Source organism: Strix uralensis, chromosome 15 (genome assembly GCF_047716275.1).
Source record: "Strix uralensis isolate ZFMK-TIS-50842 chromosome 15, bStrUra1, whole genome shotgun sequence".
Taxonomy (NCBI): domain Eukaryota; kingdom Metazoa; phylum Chordata; class Aves; order Strigiformes; family Strigidae; genus Strix; species Strix uralensis.
The window spans coordinates 3,745,490-3,759,776 of record NC_133986.1 but is presented as its reverse complement, the minus strand read 5'-3'; the positions used below and the strand labels follow the sequence as shown (position 1 = coordinate 3,759,776).

Here is a 14,287-nt window from a genome sequence, read left to right as displayed (position 1 = left end):
ACAGTACAAAACACATTTCCAAAGATTCAAAGACAGAGGGAATTATCTGGCCAAGCCAACCTCCACTCTCTAAAGACCGGAACATCAGTTAATAAAATAAGACCTGCACAGGGGAGAAAACCCCCAAGTTACAGGCAGATGACAGGCTCAAATGTTCTCAGTTCCTTCAAAATATATTGAGAGGAACATATTATTAAAACAAAGTACTTTCATATACTTGCAAAGAGCTTTCAAATTTATCTATTTTTGGTTCTATTGTATACACAGATACAGCTATCTACTAAAAAATAAAATCATTATTTTGGGTGTACTCTCATTCCTTTTCATGCATGTATACTCTTATGCAGAGATAAATAATATGTTTGAACTGAAGCTTAATTTATCTTTAGTTCAATTTTATATCTAGAAAACTGAACCAGAGAGATGTGGAATGGCTTTCCCAGTGTAATCTGACAGGTCTGTAGCAGAGTTGGCCGTGTCTTTTAAATCAAGAACAGTGTTCACTCAACTAGACAAGACTGCTTCTCTCCATGCAGTTCAGTGTAAATCAACTATAATTTAGATAGTATATTCAGCCTCAGTCCAAGAAACACTGAAGCCAACATCTTCAGTTAATCCAGATAGTGAATTTGTAGCGCTCTATAATAAAGAAATCCAGGTCTTCTAACCCAAGTTCTTGGAGAAAATATGAAGTTCATCTCTATATTAGAACCCTCCCCAGATTTATACCCAAACCCTCCATATGTTAAAACCAAACAACCAACCCCTAGCAATTCACACAGAATAAAATGGAGAAACAAAATAGAGTACGTCTCTTAGATAATACTTATCAAACATGCATATGAATTATGCTACAAGTATCTCCATATAAATGCTTTTAGTGCATTCAGGGGTGTAGGAGTAATGAGGCCTGAGCATGTGTCTCATTTTTTCCCTGTGTTTATTGACAAGTACTTTTAAAAAGCAAACTCAAAATGCAAACAGGCTTTTATGGATTGGAAGAGTACTGCTGGATTACTTTCAGTAAGTGCTCAGTGGGTATACAAGCAAAATACTGCTTTTGTCCCTCCTCAAGAACAAGAATGATACATATCTCTGACATGTTTGGTTTAATGAACTGCAGAATGAAAATTCTGCAACCGTTTAAGAAAAAAAAATCCAACCACCCTTTTTGCGCTTAATATTCTGCAAAGCAGTGTATTATGCTGTTATTACAGGAAATTTTTTTTTTGTTCTTCTGTGTTTGATACTTGACTCCATGTACCTTGGTTTGAATATCAGGACTTGCTCTGGAACATCCTGAGTTTGCGAAAGAAGGCAGTCTTAACTCTCTTCAGCTATGTATAGGTGTAGCTTAATATTGTAAATGTATATGCTCTGTATGAATGGAACACCATTTCCTTTGTCCGTGATTGACACGATTCCAATTTTATCTGGTTTCAATACCAGCAGTATTATAGTAAACTGTTGGCAACCAGAAAGCAGAGCAGCAAGCACGTTATGCAAACCTTATTGCTTATTTGTACTGAACCGATATGAAAACAACTATTTCATGGGTATACCAAAGTTAACACTTGGAATAAAGTGTCAAACAATGGACTTTGCTCTGCTAATACACCTTCTAAAAACTGAGAAGAACCCATTTATGTTAGTATTAAAATATTTCTAAAGAGTAAAGAAGTTAATTAGTTTTAATAGCTTAGTATAATAATTTAAGAAACTTAAAACATGAAGTATAGCACATATATTCTTAAATGATTTTTAAATAGCAAAGTTGTATTAACAACTCACCAGCTTTTCTTCTTTAATGTGAGCATTTTCTTCTTGAACTTTTTTACTAACTGCTGTCTCCTTAAAAAAAAGAGCATGAAGAACAGTAAACGGCATTTAAAATTAGTATTTTCTTTAGCAATGTTGTATTAACGTGATATTATGAATCATCATGAGGTTAAAGAAACAATTACTTTGAAATTACTTCTTATCCATAATTTTTTTTTACTACAAAATTATACTTATATTCATAGCATATTTACTTCCCTAGAAAAGGTCATTCTGGAAATAGTTTTGTTATATTGCATATGCAGTTAGTATAAAGGAATCACTAATCTGTATACATCAGAGAGATCAATGCCATGATGTTTGCCAAACGAAGAACAGAAAATATTCACCAAAAATCTAATTTGTTGAAATTTCAAAATACCATTTTGATTTTTTGTTGCAGTTCTTGAAACTGCTTTTCCTTTGCTGCAAGATTGATGTTTTCTTCTCCCACCCTGTACTGAGATGTGACCTTGGACCTTATCAAGTCTGTAGTTACTTTCTTCAGTTCCTTAACACAGGAAACACGTATAAATAGTTCATCCAGTACAGGCATTGCAATTCAAAACAAAGACAAATCTTTTAAACTATCCTGAGTCATGCCCTACTTTTAAATAATGTATGGAAGCAACAGAATAAATTAGAGGAACTGAAATTTGTAAGACTGATTTGCTAAACTTTAAACTTGATACACATGGCGAAAAGTTTATTTTCAGAGGTAAAATGTTACTGTGCTAATTTTACTCTGAAGTATTTATGATACTTAAGCATTTTGTTATTTTCTCTTCCAAGAAGTATATTAGAAATGGACATTGAGTTGGTATTGGTCAAAACTCGTACACTGACATATACAATAGGAATAAAGTACCTATTATAACTATTGTGTACATTCCTGGGAATCAGGAGGAAAAAACAAAGAACAGTGACTATCTGGTAAAAACAGGAACTGGCTATAAATTTGGAGGATCTTTGCTTTTCCTGAAACATTAATTACTTAATCTCAGGAGAATGCTAAATTAATTTTATATTAGAGGCTTCTACAACATGATTTTCCATCTAAAATATGCCTTTGATTTCATAGTCTTAATAATCTTTTAAATATCCTGCTTTTTCTTTGGTATCTGTTTTCTAACCAGTTTATTCCAAGCTCCTAGCACAGCAAATAAACAGTAAATGCTTTGATCTCATTAAATTACAACTTATAGTTCCTGGAGTCATAAATATTGTGCCCTGTTCTCCCCCACCCCTCCCATTCTGGTACAAGGTAGTCTGTTTAATATCGCTCTCTCCTTGAGCGCTTTGACGTTTACTCAGACAAATAGCAGAGGTTATGAATGCTGTTCACAGATAGTATCAAGAATTCTTCATGATGCCATAGTGGTGAACCAAGCATTCAGAATGGTAATAGTTTTATCTAACAACTAAGTTTGGTCTGTTTAACTTTTCTTCACAAAACTGGAATTCCATCTTATCACAGACCAATGGTTTAACTGTTCTGGACAAAATCATATAACAGTACAAAAGAAAAAGGGAAGATTACATTGTAGCTGAAATTCACAAATACAAAGTTTTACGGAAAATACAAGTATGGGTATGACTTTTAAATAAATCATCTTTTTGCTTGAGGCTTTATTTCTCATGTATTTTAGTCATAAATAAATCTAAAATGATCTAGTAGGTAATAAGTGTAATTGCAGAATCAATTATAGAACCCAAAGACAGCAATGTTTTAGAATTGTGATATTCTGTAAGCTAGCAAGGCTTTTTCTATCTTTTGCAATAAAAACATGTATTAGTTGTACTGTTTTTACTGGAAGGCTCTGTAATGAAATATGCAAGCAGAGTTCCTACATTTAAATGGGAGAAGGTGCAAGCACTTTTAACTTTGTAAAAGTGAAAAGGTGCACTGTGCCAGTCTTTACAGAGAACTAGATTAATGGTATAGAGAACACAGCTAACAGGTTGTGTGCTACATAAGCAGGTGCAAAAGCCTGCTATGGATTTGCTACTATACATTTCCCAAAATCCTGACTTTATTGTGTGCAGAAAAATCCTACTACTTATTTTGTCATGGGGAAAGAACAAGTTGTACTAAGTAAATCATGCCCTTGAGGTAGAAAAGATGACTGGATTTTCTTCTTTGTATATAGCAAGTGGATGTGTATAACCCATCTGGAACCCAACCCAGATCTGCTAATCTAACAAAGTTGTGGGCAGGAAAAAACAAATCCAGCAAACAACCAAAACCCAACACAAACCCAAAAAGAACCAACACAAACCAGATCACCCAAAATGATGGTAAAGTTTTCCATGGTGGGTGAAAGCACAAGCTATGTAGCTGTGAAAACAATATAAAATAATTTTATACATACATCTATCTACTTTCTTGTACTCTGAAATTTAAAAAAAAAAAAAAAAAAAAAATCACCCCCCGAATTTTTGCTTCTTTTTCTAGTAGCTTTCACTAGTAGTATTCAGAACCCTATAAATTAAATTGAATCTGGAAAATAATTTTATCAGGTTTTGGGAAGTGCTAAGAATGAATGATAAGACTTTAAACCCATTCCTTTGATGTGTTGCTAGCCATCAACACTTAAGGATATGGTTTCAGAAACACTTCAAGCCAGCATAAGTCAAGAGCGTCACAAAAGAAACAACACTGCTCCTTAAATGTATTTTCCTTTTGCCAGTTGATCTAAGCTAAAACTTCCTCCCTTTTTTTGGTAAAATGTAGTTTTGATCAATACAAAATTTAATTTTTATTCTACTTGCCCTCAAGGCCACGCAAATACATGTGCCAGCATGAAGAGGTGGTATGGGACTGGAAAAGCAGCCAGCACAGGCAGATGTAACCACTTCCCAAGACAGTGCTGATACCTTACACAAACTTTACCTGTGTCCAAAATTACAACTATAGCTTTTTGCTCTCTTTCTAGATTGGTGCAACTCTCTTGTAATCTTTCAGGCCTTGAGCAGCACAGCTGGTTTTTAAGCAGCGAAATGAAAGAAACCTTTTTCTTGGCCAGATTTCAATGCAAGCATTTTCATAGTGGTTGAAAAGAATCCTACCACATTGAATATCTAAAGGCTTAAGTCCTAAAATAAATGTTACTGAAAAGGAAATTTTGTCACAGTCTGTTAAGCTAAAATTTAGGAACTGGACTTTTAAGCAGGCAATGTCAAGAGGAAACTACAACCAAAGTCAAAGTAACAGCTGTGATAAGAGCTGACAGCCAAATTAAGATTTTGGTACTATGGATAGTCATTTCCACTCCAACATTGAGGCTACAGAGGAAAGAAGTTTGAACCCACAAGTTGACAGAGCTGTTAGAGCTCTGTCAGTCAAGTCTCCAAGGCAGATGAAACCAGCTTTATAAGTTGTCCCAACTTCTGTTGCACCTATCATGACTTCTTTCAGCTGTATAGCAAGTGAAAACAGCCTGGTAATCCCTCTTTCAACTCTTCTAAATATCAGACTTTTCTCGTTTTTGTGTCTCTTGTAGGTCCCTTCAGATCTACGACAGATACACTTCCCAACAAGGGAAAACACTTGACTACTTTAAGATCACTTTTGCAATGGTTAGGCTAAGTACAAGATAACCACAATGAAATTAAACTAGCTCAGGGCACTTCTTACTGGGTTCAAGCACTTCTTTTCTCTTCTCTTGGGGTGAGCCACAGCACTTCACAAACAGCTGTGCTGAACTAACAAGTGTCATTACAGATATAGTTCAGAAATGCACTCTCTCACTACATAACTTTCCAAAAATGCTTTATAACCAAACTGTTGAAATAAGGAATATTGAAAAAAGGCTGTATTTTGTTTACTATATTGTTCATTTTAAACTGTTTTCACAGAAATTCTGCATTTTGAGGGAAAAAGGCATGCCTTTCTATTATATACAACTTTTATTTCTAAAACTATGTTTACAGATAAACAGCCCCCCACTTTTTTTTTGCAAAATAAGACAGCCACAGCAAAGTGCTGCAGCACTACATGAATATTAAAATGCTAAGAAATTAAATTCCAGTTAAGTTTTTCACCGTCGTTCAGAACAGTATGGTCAAATACTGAACAACCAATAAGAAATTCAGAAATAACCATGATAAAGGCATTTCCTAGTGAACTGAGGAAGCCAGATTAAGTTTCAGTTGGCCCCTTCTTCTGCTTATCTAACAGTATTTTATTTAAAATTCATCACCCATGACCTTAAGAATCAAGAGTACAGCTGAAAAAAAATGGATCAAGCAGTATGTCTGATTACTGGAGTACATAAATCACGTATCAGTTTATCTTGCACACCTCTGTTACTCACAAACTTCACCATGTAAAATTTTCTTAAACATTTTTCTTTTCTTACCTCTCAAATTACTTACCCTCAGAGAATTCTAAGTAATGAATTATTCTTGGTTTCTTAACCAAAAGCAACAAATCTAATTTACTGTGATGCTTAAAAATTTCTAAAACTCCTGTTGATATTTACAATATATTACAATAAAAATATGCTGCATTTTAGATTAATGTCCCTCTTTTTTGTCACATACAAATTATTTATTCTTTTTTAAAGGAATTGTACAGTTGAAGTGTACCCAATGCACACAAGAGTTGTCCTCAGACCTTCATGGCTATGCAAATATTAGCATTCTAACAAATATGGCTTTTCTATAGAGGAAAGTTATCACCATGGACAACTTCCAGTATTTTTCTGTTGCTCTTCCATCCATCAAATATTTCAGATAAATATACACAATTTTTATATATAATGTATACCTATATATAAAACCTATCATTTGAATTATGTAGCTAAATAAACATTTCTAAATGCCATAAAACCTAATTGTGATTTAGAAATTAATTTGAGAATTTTTCCAGTGTTCTGCTTTACTATTACTGTGTTTCTCAGTCTGCTTTTATGATGGTAGGAGTTCTGAAATCTTTGAGATCAAACAGTCCCGTCAAAATTTGATCTTTTTGACATTGAGGTTTGCCATGTTATATTCTAGTATGTAACTAAACAAATCTAGATTGAATTCCTGATTAATCTTTACTGTTGCTAGAATATCTTCATGTAATAAATATAAAAATTAAGTTAGGCACTAGAGAAAGTAAGAATGAAACAAATGAAAAAATCTTAAACTGTCTCTATTTCAAGACAAAATTTAATTTTAAGTCAGGCTTCTAGAGGCATCATACTCCAAAGTATCTTAACAATAAGAGGCTGTGTGCTCTTAAGAACAAAAAGCAACACTAGATTCAGGGACTTCTAGAATCACTAGATTCAGTACTTCTGTACCTTCAAATCTCATTTTTCAGGCAAACAAAGGTCATGGCAGGTAAACATCCAATTTTTGAACAATTTAAACCAAATATAAAATGGTCACAGTTTCTTCTCCACATTTACAAACTACCATGCCCCCACCCCCCACCCTCCTTTTTGTTTTGCAAGAAATTCACAAACTTTGCCAAGGTTCCATGGTAGTCCAAAGCATTCATCTGGAAGCTGGGGATGAACACAAGGCCAAGAAGCCGAGAATAATCATGCATTTGTTCCCTACCTAAAATCCTCAGAGAATCAAAGGGAGGAAAAAAAAAGTGGAATAGAAAGATGAGATATGAAAACGATGTGGTATGAAAAGATACTGAGTTTACAAGACAGTTTTGGCTTCAGATGGTCCCTTTGGTCTTTTCCTGTCAGCACTTAAGAAACAGCTCAAAGGGAAAAATTTGTCATTCCCACTATTACATATGTTCAAGAATGCAACTCAAAAACATACCTGGCAAATAGTAGTTTCTGAATAGATGAGGGCAGAAAAGAGCTTAATGGCCAGACAACTTCTTTGGCCATATTATCACTATTATCTAATGTCTCAGTTGCCCTGTCACAAAACTCTCCCATTTCTGACAGAGATTCAGTTATCTCTTTTATCCTACGTTCAAACTACCTGCTTGCTCCTATGGCAACTACTGTTCATGTTCTATCTCTGCCTAAACTGAAACTAGCACTGCTACTGTTCCATATCAGATGTGAGAAGCAATGACAACACAGCACAGGAAGAAGAGAAGTTGTTAATAATTAACAAGAAACAAGTCAGACACTGTAGAGGTAAATAAAAATTCCCAAGTTGCAGAAACTATTCAGAGCTGCTCCAATTTTAATTGGCATTTGTCTGAATTATCTGTGCATAACAAGGGAGCGTAAGACTTAGCCATAAGTGATAGAATGAAGAACAGTTCTGCTGCTTGTCCACCACTTCTGTTAATACTACAGCAGCTTTTGGAAGTCCCAAACAATCCCACTTACACATTCAGAAATACATACTATACTTACTTCCTTCAGATTACTTATTTCAGTCTCTTGTCTTTTATTCACAGATGTTAATTTCTTATTGAGCTGTATTGCTTCCTGTACTTAAATCAAAAGTTAAAACATGTTAATAAATACTTTCATATTTGAATGAATATTTGATTTATAACTGCAATGTATGTGTATATACTTTATAAAATAATTAAACATTTTTGTGGAAAGGAGACTAAGACTAAAAATGACTCAACTACTTTTTCTGTATAGTGTGATATTACACTGCAGGGTTACACCAGGTGGTACCAGCTGTTCTATACCTCAGACAATGAGTTAAGACTTTTCTGTACATTGATTTGCCTTTTTTTAATTATTATTTAATTTTGAGTGTAATTTGATTTCACTTTACTAGGATCACTTCTCCATGAACTTTTAATCTTAGTTCTGGTTTTTAACCAAGGCTTTGATTGTAATTTTCTGATGAGTTTTAATTATTTTCAGAGGAACATAGAACATAATGCACCACAGAACATTCAAATAAGATGTACAGAGTTATATGCATATAGGACATGGAAGACAGCAAACAGCAGAGGAAAACTCTTAAGAATAACCTCTATCCCTTTTGAAAGGGAGTGGAATTTTCTCTTAGACTTTTATACATGCCAAAGTATCACTGGGAAATTGCTTAAAGTTTCACAATGAAAAATTGAAGATATTCATTGGTTCCTGTACTTTTCAGTATTAGTATTATCAGTAACAAAATTAATCTAGTATTTTGATCCTCTGAGGTCTCTCTTCACCCTTTTCTATTTCTGGATTCCTCTTCATTCACTCCTAATAATTTTCTTTATTTTCTCAAAAAGCTTGTGGCACAACACTTGCACACAAGGACTCTAGACACTCCATCACACCTAAGAAGTCCTTTCCTTTTCTGTTGAAGATGGTAAGCATCATGGGGAATGATGGACAACAGCCTTACAATACAATAAGCAATTTTGCAGGTTTTTGTGAGAATATATGCTTAACAAATGAAAATATTTAAGAATGTAACAAATATCTGTTGATACAACTTCGAAAAAAGCCACGAAAATAAGCAGGCAAAAATTGGTAAAACTCTCTCCTATCTGTCAACAAGAGTCATGTGTTCGCTCTCTAGATTTAATACACTAATAGTGGGATATTAGTTAGGCAATAAATTTTTAGATTTATTATAAATTGTGGTATTTTACCTATACAGCACTATAATGCATCAATTTTCACTTTCTTGTTTCCCTACATAGTGCTTTAATATAGCAGATAAAGAACAACAGTTTATAAACTTAAACAATTCGCATAAAAAATGGCTCCTACTTCCTGCCTGACCCTTCCACTGACTGCAGTTTCTTGCTCAGAATTTACAAGTTACTTACATGCCTATTGCATATCTTACAGACTGCAATGCAAATGGAATTCTCTCTGCAGTCAAAAACAGACTAGAGTCAATCTGGTGAAGAGATTGGCTTCTTGAACAGAAGCAGCAACATATTTAATCTTTTCTAGAGGTTCATTTTGCAATTACTCATACATATAAGTAGAAACATAGCAAAAAGCATTTATATATGGTTCAAATAGTGTAAATACTGAGACTAAATGTTATTTTTCCATGAAATTGCAAAGAGACTTTTCTGTATCTGACATAATAGAAAAGCCTGTCCAATGTAAATAAATGGAAAACACAGCAATGTTTTCTCTTTCTTTTTTTAATATTAGCCTATTTAAAAAATTGAATACAAAAAGTACTGAAATATCACAAATACACATAGAACATGTTACCAATTTCTTCAAACTAGATCTGAAAAACTATTTGGGTTCAGGCAGAAAAAACCCCAAATTTACAAGCTTTGGTATTTGAAAAGTTTTTTGGTGTTCTTTGTTTGTTTGCTTCAGTTTTTTTGTTTGTTTGTTTTGAGTTATACAACTGTTTCTCCCTTTCCTTAAAAAATAGTTTTATTTACATCCTGTTTATGTCTTTACGTGGATGAAAACTGCAGGCACATAGAACAATACACAAGTCCATATTCTACACATACACTGTGATGTTTGCACAGAAGTTTATCACTTTATGAGAAACAATGCTTTTTCTCTCAAAATAATAGATACAAAACTTCATTTAAATGAGGTATTTTTATTACTTGAGGTTATCAGCTTTATTATTTTACAGATAAAAAGTGTGTATTTATATAAAAGTATATGGAATAATATTTTTCTGCATTAGTAGTTCCACAAATAATTTTGTTATGTTTCAACACACGAAACAGGGATATGGTACAGATTTATAAGGCTTGAATAGCCATAGTCAGAATCTATGTAACAATGATAACTGCATAAAATGATTCATACCATCCTATTTATTTACTGAACTGGTTTTAAGATTTTGTATTTCTGTACAAGAAAATAATTCTATTATTTCATTAATGTTTTCTCTCTATTTCCCAACATTAAACCTACTTTAAAAACCATTCATTTTCCCCTAATTGTTAATTCCTTTACTTTCATTCCCTCATTTGAGCTGGTACAACTGTTTGAGTTGATTATGCTGAATGGCAACAGAAAGCTGATCCAAATTAAGCAGGGTTTTTTTCTTTTTGTGTTTTTGGGTTGTTTTGTTGTTTGTTTTTTTTTTTTTTTAAGGGGTGGGTCTGCTGCTGAATTGTTTTGAACACAAATCAGTTCCTCAACATAATTTACTACACAGTCACACACACAACTGTAGTCGTTATCAGCAAAGAGCAGAAGAGATACAGGGCTTGTACTGCTTAACCTGGGACTGTCACAGAAAAAAACACTGAGAAAGTTACTGAGATATAGTAATTGTCAGTTGTTATATTTGATGCTTGGCACGCGGTAGCTGCTATTTTTCTGAATTGTCAGGTGTCCCCAACTTAGTGTGGTCAAAACACAGCAAAAACAAAAGCTGGAGGACATGTAAGGCATACATACCACTGTGCTCTAGTTTTCCATGAACACCTTTTACGATTCCAAACTGACATGCAATAGTAGCATAACACCTCTCAACTTCATTCAGTTTCTTATGATGCTCCTCTTTCGCTGTTAAGTGCATCTGTAATTTTTGATCCTGTTCGAAACATAAATGAAGCACCTACTTAATGATAGCAACTAGCACGTGTAAATCAACTCTCCAAATGCTTTCTAACGTAATAGCATAAATGCAAAAATCATCCCCAGAATATCTCAGTTCACTATTTCATATTGAATGATCACTGCCCATTTCCAGATAGCACTTCAGACCAAAGACCTTCACCTGTGTGTTAGATTCTCAAAAAAAGCACTTTAACATATTTTGATGTGTTGTCCCTTATAGTTACTTTCATGGAAATGTCTGCAGAACTGTATTAACCGTTTTCAAATCCTGATTTCAAGTTGTCCTTTGTTATGTGGCTTAAACATATTATTTCATCTGCCACTGTACTGTGAACATAGCATAACATACTAATGCTGCCTGTGGTTTGTACTCATCCTCCTGCACTACCACTCAGTTCAGCATTGCATTCTCACATTCCTTTGACATGGGATGTCTGTGCAGTTCAACACAGTCCCACCCTACATCAGCTGTTCAGACTGGGGCTTTACCTGCCCATGTCTTTGGCTGCACATTCAAAACAATACAGTGGCTTCAGCAGCTGTATGTTTGTACCTCATTGCCCCAGTTGCTTATTTGTCCTTACTGTAGTATTAAACCAAATACACCACACTCTAAGGTCGGAGCAACGCAACAAAATGAGGCCCATTTAAAAATTCTAGACAACTTAAATCACAGCTCCCACAATCCACGGTCCCAGCACCTTCATAGAGAGCACAGAGGAGAAACGCGTAAGTGGCCGGAGACAGGTAAGAGTAGGAACTCCTTAAAAGTGGGCAACAGTGCTAGCATATGCATCATGAAAATAAGGCCTATAGATATTGATTGTCTCCTGATATATAACAGAAGCAATCTATTATGCAAACGGTATTCAATCTTCTTTGTAAAGCCACTAGTAAAAGTACTGTGTTCCTTTTATGGTCTTAACACTTTCCAGCATAACATGGTTTTAATCAACACAGAAAACTTTTTAAGCTATATTGCAAAACAAATGCAAACAAAAATATTGTTTTTTTTCAGTATAGCATTGTTCAAAGTATAGGGCCACTATGATAATCAAGGGATTTGAGCACCTGACATATGAGGAGAGGCTGAAGGAGCTGTGACTGTTCAGCCTGGAGAAGAGGTGACTGGGATCTGGTAAATGTGGATAAATACCTCTCAGTGGTGCCCACTGCCAAAGTGAAATACATGAAATTTCACTTAAACTTGAAGGGAAAAGAATTACTGTATGGGTGGTCAAACTTTGGAACAGGTTGCACAGACAGGCTAGATCTCTGTCTGTGGAGATACTGAAAACCTGACAACACAGCTCTAACTGACCCTGCTTTGAGCAGGGCAGGGTTAGACTAAGCCATCTCCAGAGATGCCCAACAGCCTCATCCATTCCAGTTCAGGGGTTGTTAAAAATGACATAGTGCAAGAACAGTTAGGAGAGAATGTGTATTTGACATACTGAAATAAAAGAATTTCAACATACTTGCTAAAAACCAGAAGTGCATCAAACTACCTTTAAAGAGTAGCAGTGACTTTGATTTAGATTAGTGAAACTAATGCAGATTAATACCCCATGCTTCCCAGAAAAATGTAAGTAACCTTTTAATGAGTAATTATTAATTCCTCTGCATCAATTAGCAGTTGTAGTATCTTGGAATATGATTAATTCACTTCTGCTTTAAGATTATATATCTGTATGGGGGGCTTCTAACTACTTCTGTAAGCATCTAACACTATTTTTACTTCTGTTAACATCTTGGACTAAGTAATATCACAATGAATCCCACATGGTAATTAAGTAAAATGTATTTAAGCTTAATGAATTTTACCAATCTCTCTCTCATTTTGTGAGGTGGCGATTGAAAATACATATTCACAGGAAACTACATTCAGTGACACATGCCATCAATTTTTTAAAAATTATTTATTATCCTTTCTTTCATATACACTAAGTTTTTTGTGTTCCTCTATTTTTGTTAATAGCTTTGTAGGTACTATTTGATCAATTTTAAAATTAATTTTCTCTGAAGAGAGTGGGTTAAATTAATACCTCAGAAAAGATATCCATTTAGTTAGACATCTAATCTATTTCTAATCTACAGTAGAGCAACACAGCAATTAAGATGAATTGGGCCAAATTCATTCCGGTGTGTAAATTCAAGTTACACAAGGATGAATCTGGCCCAGTCTGTTTGGCTTCTGTAAGGCTCCATTTCCATACAGTAACAAATGCAATACATGTCCAAGCATCAGAGGATAATAAAAGCTGATAGTAATCAAAAGAAATGACCAACATAAGGCTAGCAAAACAGGATATACAATACAAATTTCTCATGTTTTATAAGGTATGAAATTAAACACACTACAGCAAATGGAAAGTCATAATGGAAGCACTGGTAAAGAAACACCACCACTTACAGAATCACTGCAAGGAATGTAGGTTGTGAATGTTCATATACTTTCTCTTTTTCCTAATAATAAGCAAACTGTTGAAGAACTGTGCTTAACTAATGCTAGAATGTGGATTTTATAACAAAAGAAAAAAAAAGAAAAAATAATTGTTTTTCTGGATGGTCATTCAGGTGTATTTATTCTAAGAGATCAATGAACAAGGAGGCATTGCTAATTTGAGACTCGAACAGCTTGTGGCAAGATCTGAGGGGTTTTGCACTTTCTTTTCACAGAATCACAGAATTTAGATTTTTCTTAATCTTTTATATAGATTTTTCTTAGTGTTCTCCCAATTTCTTTCTTAAGTCAGCAAGACAGTGTTAGTCCCTCCTCCTCACTAGAAAAAGTAGAAATACGTTTTGTTATTTTCCAGGGCTCTTTCCAGTGAGAAAAGGAACTGGTCTGCTACATCCTCAAGAGTTTTATTAAGAGCTTACCACTTGCCTAAATCTGATTTCTGATGGCAAGCTGCTCTCCAGGCTTAGTGCACAGTAAAATAAAAGCCTGAGTGTGTCATTCTGCTCACAGTGAAAAGGTCTTAAAACATTCTTCCATAGAAGACAATCAAGAAACACCAGGAGAC

At 34.3% G+C, this 14,287-nt stretch overlaps 1 protein-coding gene across 1 annotated transcript in view; it reads right to left on the bottom strand.

The window, feature by feature from the left end:
- CCDC73 (coiled-coil domain containing 73) overlaps positions 1-14,287 on the bottom strand; it is an 87,374-nt gene that overhangs the window by 21,221 nt on the left and 51,866 nt on the right. The window contains exons 12-15 of the mRNA XM_074885027.1: positions 11,097-11,232; positions 8,148-8,227; positions 2,201-2,329; positions 1,792-1,851 (exon numbers count right to left, since the gene is read on the bottom strand). Of these exons, the coding sequence (XP_074741128.1) occupies positions 1,792-1,851; positions 2,201-2,329; positions 8,148-8,227; positions 11,097-11,232 (405 nt within the window). The remainder of the gene's footprint in view (positions 1-1,791; positions 1,852-2,200; positions 2,330-8,147; positions 8,228-11,096; positions 11,233-14,287) is intronic.